At 37.8% G+C, this 18,745-nt stretch overlaps 2 protein-coding genes across 8 annotated transcripts in view; one reads left to right on the plus strand and one right to left on the minus strand.

The window, feature by feature from the left end:
- Positions 1 to 8,613, plus strand: part of SNAPC3 (small nuclear RNA activating complex polypeptide 3) — a 46,039-nt gene extending 37,426 nt beyond the window's left edge. The window contains exons 7-10 of one of the 3 annotated variants that reach the window (XR_006295048.1): positions 2,420 to 2,584; positions 5,498 to 5,605; positions 6,830 to 7,454; positions 8,257 to 8,613. Coding sequence is in view for 2 of the 3 variants with exons in the window: in XM_043566335.1 (XP_043422270.1) it covers positions 2,420 to 2,584; positions 5,498 to 5,605; positions 6,830 to 6,977 (421 nt within the window). In the remaining variant the exon portion in view is untranslated. Of the gene's footprint in view, positions 1 to 2,419; positions 2,585 to 5,497; positions 5,606 to 6,829 lie in introns of all 3 variants that reach the window. The other 2 variants (XM_043566335.1, XM_043566336.1) reach the window with 2 other exon arrangements.
- Positions 8,614 to 10,576: 1,963 nt separating this feature from the next.
- PSIP1 (PC4 and SFRS1 interacting protein 1) overlaps positions 10,577 to 18,745 on the minus strand; it is a 39,867-nt gene continuing 31,698 nt past the window's right edge. Inside the window, exons 11-16 of one of the 5 annotated variants that reach the window (XM_043566330.1) lie at positions 16,086 to 16,141; positions 15,395 to 15,465; positions 15,085 to 15,186; positions 14,754 to 14,967; positions 13,010 to 13,121; positions 10,577 to 12,195 (exon numbers count right to left, since the gene is read on the minus strand). In XM_043566330.1, coding sequence (XP_043422265.1) covers positions 12,135 to 12,195; positions 13,010 to 13,121; positions 14,754 to 14,967; positions 15,085 to 15,186; positions 15,395 to 15,465; positions 16,086 to 16,141 — 616 coding nt within the window. In that variant the 3' untranslated portion in view covers positions 10,577 to 12,134. Of the gene's footprint in view, positions 12,196 to 13,009; positions 13,122 to 14,753; positions 14,968 to 15,084; positions 15,187 to 15,394; positions 15,466 to 16,085; positions 16,142 to 16,823; positions 18,732 to 18,745 lie in introns of those variants that run through there. The other 4 variants (XM_043566331.1, XM_043566332.1, XM_043566333.1 and 1 more) reach the window with 4 other exon arrangements.

The raw sequence follows: 18,745 nt of genomic DNA on the forward strand, positions 1-18,745 counted from the left end.
AATTGTTTCGTTAGACTGTTTTGTTTGTTTTGGGGTCAAAAATATCTCCGTTTCTTTTGTTTGTTTGTTTTTGAGGGAGAGAATTAGCGTACACGCAAGCAGGAGAAAGGCAGAGAAAAAGAGAATCTTTTTTTTTTTTTTTAACTTAAAAAAAGAACTTTTATTTATTTTGGGAGAGCGAGCATGAGCATGGTCGAGGTGCAGAATGAGGGAGAGAATCCCAAGCAGGCTTCGCGCAGTCAGCACTGAGCCCCACGCGGGGCCCGAGCTCACAAACCATGAGATTATGACCTGAGCCGAAATCAAGAGTTGGACACTCAACCGACTGAGCCACCCAGGTGCCCCATGATTTGCTATAATTTCTAAGACAGTAGATAACACAAAGATTTTGAAGTGATCTATGCATACCTTTGGTCAGAAAAGTTTCTTTCTGAAGAAAAATTTTAACTTACCAGTACCTAGGGCAAGCACATGAAATAACTGACTACATTTTAAAAACAGAGAGTGGCCCCTGGGTGGTTCATTTGGTTGAGTGTCCAACTCTTGATTTCAGCTTGACTCAGGATCCCAGGGTCATGGGATCGAGCCCCACACCTGGCTCCTGCTGGGCCTGGAGGCTGCTTAAGACTTGGCACCTGGGTGGCTCAGTTAAGCGTCCAACTCTTGATTTTGGCACAAGTCACGATTTTACAGTTTGTGAGTTTGGGCCCCACATCGGGCTCGGTGCGGACAATGAGGAGCCTGCTTGGCTTCTGTCTCTCTCTCTCTCTGCCCCTCCCCTGCTTGTGCTCTCCTCTGTCTCTCTCACAATGAATAAACTTAAAAAAAAAAAAAAAAGCCAATTTACAGCAAATCTTGTATTGAGTTATAGATAAATCTAAAAAAAAAAAATGTAAATCCCACTTAAAGAATTTATTAGTCTCTTTCATATTTAGATGATAGCAGTAAATTAATCGTTGACTATTTTTTCTGCTTGTCCAGTGTATACTGTTCTTTGCCCGATGGGAGTATGTAAGTCCATGGTTAAGTACATAATATGAAAAATCTGTAGCTAATGACCATGTTAATTAGGCCATACTTACGTTGTCAGTGTCCCAGTGACTAGAGTACCTATGTGTATTTTTTCTTGAGTGTTTATCTGCATTCTTTCATTAGAGCAACTTGTGTGTGTATTCTAATGTGGCGGTTCTCAGACTTGTGTTCGGCATTCCTCATTACTCTAAATACTTGTGGACTCCAAAGAGCTTTTGATTATGTGGGCTATAGCTATCCATGTTTACCGTATTCGAGGTTGAAACTAAGAAATAATTTAAATATCCGCTAATTTATTTAAAAAAAAATTTTTTTTTTCAACGTTTATTTATTTTTGGGACAGAGAGAGACAGAGCATGAACGGGGGAGGGGCAGAGAGAGAGGGAGACACAGAATCGGAAACAGGCTCCAGGCTCTGAGCCATCAGCCCAGAGCCCGACGCGGGGCTCGAACTCACGGACCGCGAGATCGTGACCTGGCCGAAGTCGGACGCTTAACCGACTGCGCCACCTAGGCGCCCCTAAATATCCGCTAATTTAAACGATCCCATTGAATGTTAACATTAACAATTTGGGGGGGGGGGGAATAACTTTTCCACAACAAAATGAGAGGAGTGGCATTCTCCATTTCCCATTCAGTAGCTTCTGGGCTATCGGTCCTTTAAGAGTGAATAGGAATTGAAAAGGGAAAATGACACTTTTTCATAAAGATAATTTTGACTTCAGGAAGCACACTTTGAGAACTGTTGCTCTAATGGATACAGAAGGAGTCAGAGTTCTTTTTTTACTTTTATTAAAAAAAAATTTTTTTAACATTTATTTTAGAGCGCACAAGCCGAGAAGGGGCAGAGAGAAAGGGAGACAGAGTCCGAAGCAGGCTCCAGGCTCTGAGCTATCAGCACAGAGCCTGATGTGGGGCTTGAACCCCCGAACTGTAAGATCATGACCTGAGTTAAAGTCCGGCGCTTAACCGACTGAGCCACCCAGGCGCCCCTGTTTTTATTTTTAAAATTTTTAAAAAATATTTTTGAAAGAGAGACAGAGACAGCGCAATTGGAGGAGGGGCGGAGAGAGAGGGAGACACAGAATTCCAGGCAGTCTCCAGGCTCTGCGCTAAGAGTCCGATGTGGGGCTCGAACCCACAAGCCGTGAGATCATGACCTGAACCCAAGCCGGACACTTAACTGAGTGAGCCACCCAGGCGCCCCAAGAATCCAGAGTTCTTAATTTCAACATGTGTCAACCACTAAGATTTTTGCCTCAAGACGGCAACTGTCGTTGAGTGAGTGAGCCAGGTTTTAAGAAATAGTTGCGGTCATAGAGCATTTTCTGTCATTTCTAGGTTTTTGAGGAGTAATGAAATACCGTTGCCTTTTTGCCCCCTTCAGAACTATCATTGAGTGGTCAGAGTCCCATGATAGAGGCTATGGAAAATTTCAGACCGCTAAAATGGAAGATTTTACCTTCAATGACTTGTATATTAAACTGGGTTTTCCTTACTTATATTGTCACCAGGGAGACTGTGAGCATGTTGTCGTCATCACTGACATAAGGTAAGTGGCAGCATTTGGCAGCATTTTCTGTTTTTGTTTTTAATACGAGGAATAAAATTAGTCACCGCAGCCTGGCTTGGGAGCAGCAAAACTGTCCACTTTCCATAGAATAACCACCCATTTGCACGCTTTCTTTTGGGAAGATCTGTGATAAATACTTTACTGGTTATCGGAGGGTTGAAAATCTGTAAAGAAGTGTCTCCTTTGGAGGATTAGACAGGCAGTCTCCACCCACTTTGTACGTAGCCCCTTAGCTTATTGCCAGATTTGCAACTACGTCTAAGTTTCTTGTCTCTTTGCCAGAATTTTAAGATTTAAAAGCAACTGGGGGAAGGGAAGAGTAATTCTCATCTTTGACAAATGTGAAGTCTTAATGCTTTCATAAGTATAAAGGGGGAAGGACCAAAGTGGTTTAAAATCAGATTCCTTTTATTTTAAAATGAGCTAACTTTTGTGTAGCTGGCATCTCTCATGAATAAGGCCAGTCATCTCCTTATTTCGGAATCTCAGTGTATGAAGGATCAACATATAGGAATAAGCCCTGCTCTCTCCCTGCTTTGGTTCCGAGGGACTGTTTTTATGTTTTATGCGAAGCACTGATCTACCCGTGCTTTTTATTATACCAGTGGTAGGAACCGATGCCCGGACAAATCCCTGTGTCCACTTCTCTTGGGTCTTAGGGACCGGTCTCTCCGAACATCTGACCTCCCGTGCACTCATTCTCAGGAAGCTCCCAGAGGAAGTACTTGACACAAAGAGTAAACCTTGGAATAGGGGGAGACATGAGGAGGACTCCCAGGGACTCCCGGGAAAGGGAAATCCCAGCACGATGCCCGCGTAGCCGAGCTCGCGAGCAGCTTAGTCCCAAGACTGGGGCGCGGCCGAGAGCTCGGGAAGCACGTCTAGTAGTGCCAGACCTCCCGCTGACGCACAGCACATGTGGAGAGCACGTCTGTCCTTCTGTCAGGAAATACAGAACTGAATTAGCGACAGGTGCATCGAAACCTCATTAAGCAAATGCAAACACGAGGGGATTAGCAGCTAGAAAGCCACGTGTTACGCCATAAAAGGCGCCTACGGTCAGTTGTGTGGTTTAGGTGTAAGCATTAGTTTGGCAGCATGTGAGCATGCAATTATTTTACCAGAATTAGTCTGGTTCCTTAGAGGAATGTCGAGGACCTAAATTTAAAAGAAACCGTTAAGAATGCAAAAACAGTTGCCCTGAGGGAAAAAGAATTGCTCAAGCCAGAGCCAGGAGAGCTTTATAGGCCTTGAAATGATGTACGTTTCTTTGATAATGTGTTAAATTTTACAGAAGCTGTCACTCAAATGAAGGGGAATGTGCCTGAGAATTAGCATAAGATGGGAGGCAATCCAGTTATTTATGATTTTAGTTTTATGGGTGTTTTTAAGTTTATTTATTTTGAGAGAGAGCAGAAGCAGGGAAGGGCAGAGAGGGAGAGAGAGAACTCCAAGCAGGCCCCACACTGTCAGCGCGGAGCCGATGCGGGGCTCGAACCCATTGACTGCAAGATCGCGACTTGAGCCGAAATCGGGAATCAGACGCTCAGCTGACTGAGCCGCCCAGGCCCCGCATTTTACATTTCTTACTGAACAGCGAGCGTTATCAGTCCTTACACTCGAGGCAACGTGGGGAAACAGTTGACACTTACTAAGCATCTACAGCATGGGACTTTTCTAAGGAGCTAAAAACAATTTTTTTTAAGATTTAAAGTTTTTTAACTGTCTTTTAAAAGATTTTATTTTTTATTTTAGAGAGAGAGAACATGTGCACAAGTAGGTGAGAGGGGCAGGAGGAGAATCTTTTCTCTCTTTAAATTTATTTTGAGAGCGAGTGAGCACAAGCAGGGGAGAAAGATAGAAGCAGAGGGAGAGAGAATCCCAAGCAGGCTCCGTGCCCAACGTGGAGCCCGATGCGGGGCTCAGTCTCAATAACTGCGAGATCAGGAACTGAGCTGATAACCAAATTTGGATGCGCGACAGACTAAGTCCCCCAGGTCCCCCAAGGTTGTATTTTTAAGTAATCCCTACACCCAACATGGGGCCTGAACCCACACACCCGAGGCCAAGAGTCATTTGCTCTGCCGACAGAGCAGCCAGGTGCCCCTTTTACGGAACTTCTAAGTGTAGTTTTAGGCTACAAATCATTTTTACCTTCTAGGTGGGTTAAAGTCTAAGACTTGGTAAACGGTTACAAGTGTATTAACCATTTGCTGATGGTAAAGTTGATATATTGCTACCCTTTCTTACTAAAAGAAAATCATTACATTTTAGAATTGTCAGGGACATTCAGAATACTCTTGTGCAGTCCCTTCATTTTTGGGGTGGAGAATCTGAGGTCCAGCATGGATGGTTCAGGGACTTATTCAAACCCAGTCATCCGATCAGTGGTGTAGTTGAGAGTGCCTTCCGTTTTCAGTTTACTTGATTCTGACACCTAAAACTGAAGTCCTGTCAGCTCACATTATACCAGGAGTCAGATTTAGATTTTAATAAAGAGGACAGTAAACAGAGCCATGTACCACAGAACCAAGTGGGTAAAACAGGTGCCCAAACTATGTTTCATAAAAAGGTATTGAGTAAAGCAGGGGCTCTCTGATGGAATATCTTTAAGATATACTCCCTCTTAGTTCAAGCATATCCCCATAAAGAGCTTTGGGAAGTTTCACAGGAAAGAAAACATTGTTTAATCCAAAATGATCTTTCGGAGAATGTTTTTGTGGAACGGTTTGGTCAGACCTAGTGAAACGAGTTTATACCTAAATCTTTTAGAAAAAAAAAAAATGAAAAATATACCTACTATGTTAATGTTGAGGTACAGATACATTTAATTCTTTACAGATCACACCAATTTGCATTTTAATATCTTCATTTACTTCTCATGTACACAAGGCTTGTGCATCGTGATGACTGCTTGGATAGGACGCTTTATCCCCTTCTTATCAAGAAGCATTGGTTATGGACCAGAAAATGTTTTGTTTGTAAAATGTACACAGCCAGGTAAGTTCATAATTATTTGGGAATTCCAGGTTTTCAGTAGTCAAGTACTTTCCGTTTCTAGTATTTCAATTTTCCCTGTTTTGAATTTGAATCTAGGGACTTCTACTTTGGAGGTATAAATAGAAATGGTTTTATCTGGTAGGTTAAGTGCTGCAAAGTAGGTTACAACATTTTTAAACAGTAAGGAAACAAATAATATGTAATGAAAGTCCAGGGGTGGGTCAGACTTTGGATGAATCAATTCTGTGTCATCAGGGAGCCACGCTGTGTCTTGTGTCTGAAATTTGCAAAAGAAGCTTCATCCACAGCTTCTCCTCTGTGAAAAAATAACACAGCGTCTCATGTATATAATGAGGTTAAAATGCGGTTTCGTAAAATTTTTACTCTGTGGTACTTCACATTGAGTTTGCTTTTTAACTGTGGATCATAGTTGGAAAGAAGCATTCAGAAGAAAAGAGAGTAACTGCGTATCGTAGATTTCTTTTGGGCTCCCTGCCCCCACTGAAATATGCTTTTCTAAATGATCAATAAGAAAACATGAGATAAATCGGTTACCAAACTGGCAATCAGGGAATGTAAAAACATTATCAGGAGATGCAGAATTCAAATAGACTGAAAAAGTCTTTTCATCTCACTGTGACCAGTAACATTTCAGGCCAAAAAACAAAGTATCAGTTGAATATTACCCATATTCCCATTTGTATACACACGGTAACATTTTAACCTGAATTCTAGGTAAAACAGCTGGAGTTTGCAAATTAACCAGTACTAATTTACTGGTTTACACAAAAGTTTACCAGGTCTGTAGCATCTAATATATTGTGGGTTTTTCAAAATGGTGTAAATTTTAAGTTACTTGGAGGATAAGTGAGTCGTGGCTCAAGTGTATGACACATTCACATACGAATTTGTAGTTTTCTCTACTTACCTTTAAGAAATCTTTCAGAGAAACAGCATTCTACAGGGTTTCTGTTAAGTTGCCCTTTTGCCTTGCAGAGTATTGGTAATAATATACATCTGTATTTATCTATATACACACACATATACACATACGTACATACACAAAATAATATAAAGGATTATAAAGTATTGTTAAGATAGAATGATAAGGCAATAGTGGGAATGTTATATTTACACATTACCACGAGTTATAACTTACAGCATGTTAAAGAAAGTCCATTGTAATGATGTACATTTTTTTTTTTTTTTTTTTTTTAATTACAGATGGGTGACGAACAATGACAGTTTTGCACCAGAGGACCCATGTTTCTTTTGTGATGTTTGCTTTCGGATGCTCCACTATGATTCAGAAGGCAACAAACTGGGAGAATTCCTTGCTTATCCTTATGTTGATCCTGGAACCTTTAATTAATAACAAAAGTACACCCTTGTGAAGTAACTACCCTGTGGATGGTTACTTTATTTCCACAACATGTCACCGAGGAACAGGATCCACCCGAAACAATCAGCCAGTTACCCACCCCCCTGCACAAGTTCAGATCACAGGTTTTCTTACAAAGTAACTTGTGTTTAGAAATACATTAGTTTAGTATTTATTCCAAAATATGGTGATTATTTAGTGCCTCTGCCCATTAAGTGTGTTTATCTAAGTTGTAGGAGTACTTTATATATTTTGAATACAAATCCTTTGTCAGATTCAAGTGTTCTGATTTTTGCCCAGTCTGTGGCTTGTCTATTCATTCTGTGTCCAGAGTGGTTTTTGCTAATCTGTAATTAGAAAAATTCAGTTAATGATACATCAAGTGGTGGGAGTATTTTGAAAATTCTTTGAAGAGTGCAAGAGCTACACCTTGTACAGAGCTACACCTTGTACCGTGAGGCTTCCAAGGTAAACATCAATTATCTGTAATAAAAATGAGGAACAAGAATAAAAGTAGATTTAACAAATAACAGCATTAAGAATAGCTATTGTGTAATCTGTTCTCACAGTGGGTTTGTTTATAGTGTTTTGTTTTGTTAGAAACTAGTAGGCACACTAAACATTTTAATGAGACTCACTGCATGAATAATGAAGGTAAAAGGATCCTGAGTATATACTCCTACCTTCACAAAAGTAACCTTTAAATTGAAGATTGATTTCTTGGGCAAGAATTCTTTCAGTTTAATGTTATTAAAAGAAAATAGCAGATTTTGAGGCACCTGGCTGGCTCAGCCGGTACAGCGTGCAACTCCTGATCTCAGGTTAGAAGTTCAAGCCCCACGTTGGGTATAGAGGTTACTTAAAAATAAAATCTTAAGAATAGCGGATTTTATGTACTAGGACCACTGGGACATGGGTGGGGCATGGGAAGTCAAGATCCTGTGGATTGCTAGGATCACTCATTCTTGGGCAAGAATACCCAATATTCTATCAGAATCAGTTGGACCAGGGGTTTTCTGGTCCAGCTCTTTCATTTTTCTGTGCGCCCCCCCCCCCCCAACTCGGATAATCCTACTTATTCTCTTTCATTCTGGTCCAGAGGACACCTTTGATGAATTCCAAGATCTAGGTCATTAGAGAAAATTGTAGTTATCTAGTTGTCTATATTGAAATGTTTTCTGGAAATTTTGGTGGAAAGTTTAAGACTTCTAAGAATGCTGTAAAATTGTTCCTTTTAAACGTGTCATAAATTCTGCTCTCTCTCTTCTAGGTTATTCATTTAAAGTCAATTGAGTTCCACATTCCCTGGATGGTTAAGAGCAGACATTTACCATACAAGTCAAAACTGATGAATCCTTTAAGCCTGTATGTTTAAAAGATTGGCAGTGAAATGTTTTGTGGACTTAAGTACCACATACCCAATTAAGTCCATTGCTGTACAGAGGACACGCACCTGTTTCTGGTATGTGTAGTGACCGTCTCTTTCACTCATTCAGTGAATACACCACCAGAGGATCAGTATAAAGAACTAAGAGATCCCTCCCTCCCTTGCCTGGCTTCAGTTGCTGCCTAAATGTTTACTTTCATGTTTCCAATGATGCTAATAAATTCAACAGATTGAAAATTCTGCTACAAACCTATTGATTTAACCAATTCCTAGAAGTTCCAGGGGGTAAAAATGAATTTCTGCGTCCTTTATTTTTAAACTGCATTCCTTATAGTTCTTGCATTAGTATGCAAGGGTCTGTTTACTTCTATTCATTTTCCTTTCCTAGTCTCAAAACAGAAAATTCCAAAAAGTGCATTGTCCTAGTGGAAGCATTAATCCATATGTGGTGCCCATCAATTCATTTTAGTGGACGAAGAAGACTGTCAGTTAAAATATTACTGCTAGTAAAATTCTTACTTTATCATTAATATTGTCCTGCTGGCTCTTAAGGTTAAACTTTCCCATCAAAATTACAAAGGCTCTGATATCTTTTTATCATTTCCTTGTGAAATCTAGAGGAAGAAAGGCTAACCTTGTTACTCCCAGAATTGGCCAGCGTATTGTTGGATACACAGGTGTCCCACCAAATTCAAGTCAAAAGAACTTCTAACTTTGAAATAGTCCTAAAAGAGGTCTTGAGTGAGGGATTTTATAGCTGTAAAATTCAGTGTTAAACATGACTTAAATTACATATTTTACCTGATGCAAAGCAAATATGAAAATACTGTAATGAACTTTAATCAGCATCCTCTGTAGTTAGAATAAGATTTTGATATAATAGATGAGTGTGTGCAAAAATCAGTATTTAGAAAAGCAAAAATTGGTTTCTTTCTTTCAACCCCTGGTATCTTGTAAGGATAGTTTTACCTTCTCCCAATCCAGTCACAATATCTTTATCATCTCTAAGGTTAGAGAACTAAATTAAAGATAAAAACATTTCTACCTACGTAGCGGTTCATTTCTTAAGGTTTGTAATTATGGGTTTGCTATTTCCAATAGATCATCCTTTCTCTGACCAGTGGGACAAAATAAGGTGTTAGTGAAGCCCTCACAGCCTTGTAAAAGCCTTTGCTCTTATGTAGGATTAGTTGGCAGACCTCATCTTGACCCGACCTCTTCAACCAGGTAAGTGTGTGTGGGTACACTATAATCAGTGTTATCAGCCAAAAGCGGGTAAAATATCTTCCTACTGTTTGAAATTACAGGATAAAACAGCAGAAGGCTTGAGATAGTCAAGTTGTTTATACATTGTTTCTCCAATTTAGATGGTACCTGTGAAATTTCTCCAAAGCAGCTAAGAAAACTTTAGACAATTCGTTCTATAGGGCCACAACGTACTCTCTTTTTCCAGAAAACTTTAACATTGATTTTTGAGAGAGAGGGAGACATAATCCAAAGCAGGCTCCAAGCTATCAGCACAGAGCCCACATGGAGCTCAAACTCACAAACTGTGAGATGATGACCCGAGCTTAAGTCAGATGCCCAACCGACTGAGCCACCCAGACACCCACTCTTTTACATGTTATCCAGTGGTTGAAAAGACATGAAGTAGGTGGTTTATACCTACCAAAAGAAAAAATTTTTCCCCACTTTTGTTAGCTACCTCATTTAAATTATCTTGGTGACTTGACTTGTTCAGCACTGGAGTTTTGACCAAATACACAATTTAAATTGAGAAAATGCTCCTGAAAGTTATTGGTATTTATGACTTTTTAGGAGTTCTCACAGTGGTAGTTACCTGTGAATCAGCCTATGACAAACCGAAAATAGAAGGCCAGTTACGTTTAACACTATGTAAGTCAATGGTTTAGAGCAAGGCCAGCCCAAACACGCAGACATAAGTTATCAGAAAGCTATTATATAGATCTCCTGAAGTTGAATATTCTGTGGTTTCTCAGTAAAACTGTTATCAATCTGCTGGGTCACAGAAGAAAAGGGGAGGGTGAACAAAAAATAACATTTTTAGCTTCCTATAGATTTAGTTGTTACCCTGTCTCCCCAGGCAACACAACCTATATACCAAGTTAAGAAATTAACTCCGCTAGAAGCAAATCCAGAATTCCAAAAACATTTTTAAGTAGCAAAGAATTTACTAGTAGAGTTTGATAGAAAAATCCTTTAATCAAAACAAGTTTACAATGTTGACACTTATGGCTTAACTAGAATAAATCTGTTCAAATTTAAGTTGTATTAAGGACCAGATATAGTGTAATATCAATAGTTCCCTCAAAACAGTGGGTCCTGGTTCCATTGTAAGACCTCTCAAAAAGCAAAACTCCAACTGTTGAAATAATTCACACTTTTCATCTATAGATGAAAGCAATTACCTGAGAGGTCAAAAACATACAATGCATGTCACATGCAAACACTGGTATTAGTATTAAGCCTTTTCCCCATATTCATAGTTTTGAAACATGAGAAGTGTCTTAGCTACTGAAAACCACCAACTGACCTAATATTCAAAATATCTTAGAAATTCTATCTGCTAAATTACCCTTAAGTTTTGTTAACGTTGGCTTACCCTGACTTAAGTCCATATATATGAATATACAGACCATCGAAATACTCCTTTACTTTGTCTTACTGCCTCAGAGCAACATGTATTTCTAACTCCTTACAATTCTGTCACATGCAGGATCTCTAAATAATAATCCCCTTCTGATATAGCCTTGTTTTCAAATAGGTTAGTTTTCTTATATAGTATTTACTATTTACTGCGTAAGAATCATGGATTTTTTTTCCAATTAAAAAAATACTTAGTGACTTCCTTAAATGAGTGTGACTTTTTAAAAATTCAGAAACTTGAGACAGTTCTCAAAAATAAACTTTTATCATTTACTTTTAGTTTCAGCTACTAGTGTCTGTAAAGGATCTTAGATGGTAGAACCCTAAAGCCAGATTCATTCCTATATATACCTATTCTGCTTTCTGCAGGGAAGTCATGTGACTTCACTGAATTCCCAGCCATAAAACCTAAATTACCTTCGAAAGTTAACATGAGTTTTGTACCTCGTAGAATTGTCAGTTCAACGTCAGTTGGGTATCTAGTTGTCATACAAAAAGGCATACAGACCACAAATTGTTACAAAGCAGCAGGATAATAATGTAGCACAATGTAGACTGTGAGATTAAAATTAACTTTTGATAAAAGAAGTGAGTACTTGTATAGAAGTAACATTTTATCTACCATAAAAATGCATAACTTCTACAAAACCCACAAACAGTGAAAAGACAACTCTGGTAAATCCAATATTTGTAAAAACTATGCACAAAACCCACAGTATTTGGGAAAGAGGAAAGGTTTATACAAGTAGCAGTTTTAAAAATGTAACTTTTTTTCTACTATCAATTACACGTTAACATACACACACTAATTGAAATTATGCTACAACCAATGTCTGGAAAAGCAGTTTAACATTTCCTAAATGAGTTTTCCCTCACACTTAGTGAATAATGTAGCTGTTAATACTGCACAAGTACAATTAGCAATAATGTTTAATTACTTTTAAACAAATATAAAGGGATTTTTCTCCCTCCAAACAAGTTTTCAACATCAAAACCTATGCTTATAAAAATTTAAAATTTTCAGCATTCTAAATATTTCAAATGAAAACCATTACAAACTTCTCAAATGTTCTTTATATTCCAGGTATGTCAACCTAATTATCTAGTGTAGAATCCTTCAGAGATATTTCAGTCTCTCTCTCTTCATTGGATGGCCTAAAGAAAGGAAAGAAAGGTGTGTCAACTGGGATTAGGGGCTCTTTTCCTTCAGGGGGAGGGGGAAAAACACATTAAATCTGTGCATTATGTTTTTAAGGCCACCAAAAGATTAAAGAAATAATAATCTTGACTTCCTTTTGTTCAAAATTTTATTTGACCATGTTGTGTCTTCTTCCTAAAGTAATACTGGGATCAAACACAAAATAACTCAGGTAAGCATCATGGCCCAGGCCCTTTCCATCATTTCCAGCTTTAAAATGAATTCTCTTTGAAAAACATGAAAAGGTTAGATCTGTGATACCAACACATTATAAACCTTAATAAAGAGAAGGGGTGACAGACACAGATGACAAGATTTCCCTGACTTTCAGAATTAGAAGGGATGCCTGATTCCAAGCCCTTCAAATGTGTAGCAGAACAAAGCCAAGACCTGGAGAACCCCAGTTCAGTTAACTAGTTATTTAGAGTGGGTGCAGCAGAGAACAGCCTGTGATTTTAGTCTGATTTTTGTATTATTCTGTCACAATTCAAGAAAGTATAAATGTAAGTCACTATTAGAGCTGCATCAGTGAAAGAAATCCAAAGAATACTTATTTAAACTGGAATCCTACCATCTAGCTCTAATCCTTTGAATACAGGCAAATTAACTGTAAATTGTATTTTTTTGTTTTTGCCTTTTTGATTTCCGTCTTGCTTCCTGAATTCAGGAACTGAGTGATCAAAATAGAATTCTTCTACAAATAACCTTGGAACAGCAATGTGACTTAAGAATTAAAAATCTACATGATGACCCATTAAAACCTGTCCTCACTTTTTCTTACTGCTGGCCTCATGCTTGTCTTTGCTTTCTTCACTGCTGTCTCCATTGTGCTGTGCTTGGTTACTGTCTGGAGCATCGGATCCTCCATTCAGAGTCTTTGAACCTTTAGAAGGGTTCCAAAGGAAAAACCGTTAGAGCTTCTAATGCTTTTAAGATATCCTCTAAAGAGTCAAAATAAAAAATAAAACCTGGCCCTGAGGTCTCTAGTACTTAATGTACCTCATCTGAAACTACACTGTAATCTTTTGGGTATAGCTGAGGCACAGTAAGAAGCAGGGTTACTCTACATACCTATCCGTACAAGAACGGGGATTTTTTTTTTCTTTTTAAGTTCTTTATTTTGAGAGAGAGCCAGAGCAAAAGCACAAGCAGGAGAGGGGCAGAGAGAGAATCCCAAGCTGGCTCTGCACCGTCAGCACAGAGCCTGACACGAGGTTCAGTCTCAGGAATGGTGAGATCGTGACCTGAACTAAAATCAAGAGTCGGATGCTTAACTGACTGAGCCACCCAAGCACCCCAGAAAGAGCATTTTTCATCTGATTATTCTATTTCTTATAAAAATGTGAATCAGGGGCACCTGGGTGGCTCAGTTGGTTAAGCGTCCGACTTCAGCTCAGGTCACGATCTCGCGGTACGCGAGTTCGAGCCCCTCATCGGGCTCTGGGCTGATGGCTCAGAGCCTGGAGCCTGCTTCCGATTCTGTGTTTCCCTCTCTCTCTGTCCCTCCCCCGTTCATGCTGTGTCTCTGTCTCAAAAATAAACGTTAAAAAAAAAATTTTTTTTAAATGTGAATCACAGCAAAAATTTTGTATTTCTCATTGGTATTTTATTTAAAAAATTTTTTTTAGTGTTTATTTTTGAAGGAGACAGACAGTACATGGGCTGGGAGGGGCAGAGAGAGAGGGAGACACAGAATCGAAAACAGGCTCCAGGCTCTGAACTGTCAGCACAGAGCCCGACGGGGGGCTCAAACCCACGAACTGTGAGATCCTGACCTGAGGGAAGTCCGTCGCCCAACCGACTGTGCCAACCAGGCGCCCCTCTCATTTGTATTTTAGAACAAAAGTGTCAAATGTACTATTTACTAATTGACACGATTTTATGTCCTATTACTAATTAAATGATGAGGGCACTTTCTAACAAATCTCTAAGGAGACCTGAATCATCATTCCCTAATAAATGAGTAAAAACAATCCAACTCCTTTTGAATATTTTTTCTACATTAAGCAGCTCCTAAGACATTTAATAACATGGAATTGGGGGAAATGATAATAATACTGTGGTTCTAGGAGTCTGTCACAGAGGTACCCTAAAATATCTGTGGTGGAAATTGCGTATCTGGAATTGGCTCCCAAGTTATCTTCAGAGAGGTCACAGAGAAGCCTGATGAGAGTAAAACAGAGCAATAATCGCAGAAGCTAGGTGATGGGGACCTGGAACTTCCTTTCTTGTCTACTGTGCGGTCAGAAATTTTTCCTAATTGAAGTGAAAAGAGAATAGTAACTGTTCATAGTATTATTACTAAACACTAGTATTTACTACTACATTAAGCTTGATGAAAATGATTTAAACTGAATGAAAAAGAAAAACCCAAGTGTTTAACCTTAGCTTCTCTTTTTCTAAGTGCTTTATGAGACCTCTTCATCATTTAATGCAGAGAAGATATTAATGAAATTACATATCAAAGCCATTTTTAAAAAGCAGTCCCAGCAGCAAACAACTTATTATCACATACCTGTTTGTTCCTTTTCTAGCTTTTTGTTTGGCCCTTTCTTCCCTTGATCTTTGGTTTTATTTGCTTCCTCATGCTGTCTTTGTTCGGCAAGAGATTTATTCAGCACTTGTGTGATCACAGAATCTCCTTCACCAACCAAAAACATATTCTTAAACTTGTTATACAACATTGTCGACTTTTCCATGATAATCTGACTAACTTTGAATCGCCGTATCTGAGAAAACAAAATGTACACTCACAATTGTTTTCTTCACTGATTTTTAAAACCTTATTTCTTAACCAAGTGGTAATGAGAAAATTTTTAAAATCTGCACGATTCACGATCACTCACTTTTTTCAGCGTGGTGATCATCTCTGTGTGTTTCTGAGCTTGTTGCATCGTGACCTGAAGTGATGCAAGTTCATCCAAGGCCTCAATACATCTGTTCACGTCCTTCATGACAAAACAGTAACGTCATAACTGTTAATTACCACAGCCTGGATAATCTATTCCTAAAGAATACTTTAAAAATCTCAAACAAGGCAATACAAAATAACCATAATAGTCCCACTTCTTAAATTATCCATACTTATAACATCATGAGAGAACATGAAGCTATAAAGGCAGTACTAGATTTTTAAGTGAGGTATGAAACACTTACAAGATTATCAATTTTGAGTGAATTTTTAATTTCAGCATGTATCCTCTGAAGTCGAGAATCCATTGATGTTTCTATAAATTGAAATGTGAAACACAGTGAATAGTTTTTCCAAAACCCGTATTTCTGTATAAATCTACTAAGCAAAGCACAGTGACAAGACCTGGTGAATTTTTAAAAACGTTCTTAGTAATCTGCCCAGATCACTAAGAAGTTATTTGGCACATTTTAGTGTTTAGGAAAGCAGCGTTCATCATTTAAAGAAAAAAAAAAAAAAAATCACCTTCTAGCTGCATAGGTGTCTAAAATAAGCTGTCTGCATCCAGTAATTAACCCCTTTAGGCCAATCCTTAGACAGCTGTTTCACCTTACACATTTAACCAAATAGAGAAACTGTCTGAAACAATGAGATCTGTCAAAAATGGGAAAACATCTAACTTTTGGCAATGTTACAAAAACATGATCATCAAATAAAGAGCAATAAAACCGCAAGCATGACTCCTTATTAGCAAGTTCACCTGATTATACTTAAAATACAAGGACTATAGAATCCGTTAGGGATCTGAAAAAGCACAATTATACGGGATTTGAGAACTCTTACGAAATGTCTTAAAAACCTACACATGAAAAATTAAATATATAACTTCCTTTCTATGTATAATTTTTATACATCTTAGGAAGGGAAATAACTAACCTCGCTTCTTCTCCACTTTCTTAACTTCTGGCTTCTTTCCTTCATCTTTATTCTGCCTATCAAATGTTAACACAAATATTTCAAAACGTTGGAACTTTGTGACTGATTACCAAATGCCCACAATCCCTTATGTAAAAGCTAAAAAAAATTTTAAGGTAGAAAATAGCCTAGATCACAAGGAATTGACTTGTAATGCATACAACTTTAGAATGCCACAGCATTAACTATAAACAAAAAACACATGTAAAAACATGCTAAAATCTAGTGTTTCAGTGGCATCACAAATAATTTTGATGCTAGTCATGGTGAAACTTTTTTCCAATAGTAAATAGTGTGTTGCTTAAAGACCCAATTTCAGGGTCAGTGGACAAACATACCATAGTGGGAAAAGAATGCTTATAAACATTTCATGAATTCTACATAATTATTTTTAAAAGTAGTATGTCAAAACAGACTAACTTTTCCCACATCTCCAAGAGGGCAGACAGTTGAAGGAGTTGTTAAGTTTCAAGGTTAAACAGACTGTTCAAAGACAATAGTATTAAAACGGGGGTTTGGCCAATACATCAAACTTAAATGACATTTACTGACTTTTACATACCATTATACAAAAGAAAAAGTACCATTTTACTGTAAATAACCCTTTAAAACAACTCCTAATTTCTAGTGTCTTGGCTTTGAGTTCGGGCCCTATTGTAAACCAATTGAAATAGACAAGAACAAAACAATATCTAAAAATCAGGTTTTTTTAAAAAAGACTTTATTTTAAAATTTTGGTTACAGTTTCATTTTTGTTTTCTTAACAAGTCTACTGTTTAATCTCTCAGGATTAAAAAAACAATTATTAAGATTCTAAAGAATTAAACAACAAAGGAATGTCAAGGGAAGGGCACAACTGCCCCCATTCTCTGGGGTATAAGAGCTATTCCAGTTTAACACCTAGCTTCAAAACAAAATGAATTTTTATATTTTCTAAATGAAATAATGTACAACCACCATCTTCTAACTTTCAAACACAAAGCTTCACCTTAAGCTTGGAAAAAACAAAACAAAACAAAAAAAAAAAAACTTAACAGGAATGATGGCCGACCTTAGTATGTAGTGTGTACCTTACAGGTTTTTTTTTTTTTTTTTTTTTTTAACAATCATAACACAGTAATGCCATTAATGAAGTCCTCAATTTAGAATCTGCAACATTCTTCCATCAAGGGGGGGGAGGGGGGAATTCAGTCCAATGAGTCTGTCTCGAGATCTTCATCTCTTGTTTGCTCCACTTGTATTCTCTTTTCAGTAACTGGATTAATGCTTTGAGCCCAAAATGAGATATATTTTTTATTACTGTAGATTACATGTTGTTTGGCTGGGAATACAATACAATAAACTTTATTTTGCATAATGCATTTCACACAAGCTGCATCTGAAATGCTTTACAGAGCAAAACTGTCCAAGTACAAAGTTTTGTAATAACAGGAGAAGGAAAGAAAACACAAATATTAGAATTTGAGAAAGTTACATTCGGAGGACATTCAAAAAGAAACTGAAACACATAAAGATAACTTTGAGATACTGAAGAAGGGCCGGGCTAGATTTACTAAGCAACCACTAATTTTCTATCTTAGTTTGGGGAGCACAATAAAGTCAAAAGTAACAAACAGTCCAACAACTCTTCAGTGAAAGGATAGAAAAGGATAGGCAATAAAAAGTAACTTTAACATATTTACAGAAATGGTCAAGTCTAACAGACTAGAGGGAGTAACATTTCTGAGCTTTAGATCTTTGATGTCACTCCACTCAAGCAGCTGAAACTGCTTATGTATTATCCTCCAAACAACTAAGAAAGCAGATAGTCAAACGCTATACTTGTGAAGAGACTTTGGCTCACAACTCTATCTTATAAAGAGAAAGTACAAATTAATTAAAGAATTCATTACTTATCGTTAAATGTGTCTTAGTGACCTACAGCATGTTTTCAAAATCACTTCCATTAACAAGAAACCAAGTTTAGTCAGAATAATGCAAGACGCTTCGCAACAAAATGCTTTTCAAAGAAAACTCAGAAGTGACAGTCTAAAGATAACTAGGAAAACAAATGTAATAAGCACATGGAGTGTAATCATCACCAGTGCTATTTTCCTAATAAAATTATGTTATAGAATAAAATTAAAGGGGAAAGAAATTCCCCACGGTAAGTGCGTATTGTCTCCAAGTATCAAAACGTAAGTCAGCTTGGAGCTTTTGTATCGCACACATCCAACTCAAACCCTGTCAGCCTCTAGATTTACTTTTACTGGCTTCTCGGGTTTCCAACTGTGCTCCTCTTATTGTTGCTGTTCTTTTGGGAAGAGGTCTGCTGGTGGTATGACAAGGATGTTTCCTTCTTCCTCCACCAACATATTATCACCACTTTCTGTATTTAATACTAAACAAGTAAACAGTAGAGGATGAGGACATTTTCAGCAAAGCCACTAACAGTTAAATCCTATCTGCACTTTCAGTTTAAATTAAAAATATTCACAAGTGATTACCTCTGAATTTCCTCCTCTTACTCAGCAAAGAATGAAGCCTGAAACATGATTATCATCATATATTGAAGACTGTTTTCTAACACAGGGGAGAAGTCACTTCTCTTAAAGGCTTCATCAAGGTCTGAAAAATGAGAT

The sequence above is a fragment of the Prionailurus bengalensis genome, chromosome D4, assembly GCF_016509475.1.
Source record: "Prionailurus bengalensis isolate Pbe53 chromosome D4, Fcat_Pben_1.1_paternal_pri, whole genome shotgun sequence".
Classification (NCBI taxonomy): domain Eukaryota; kingdom Metazoa; phylum Chordata; class Mammalia; order Carnivora; family Felidae; genus Prionailurus; species Prionailurus bengalensis.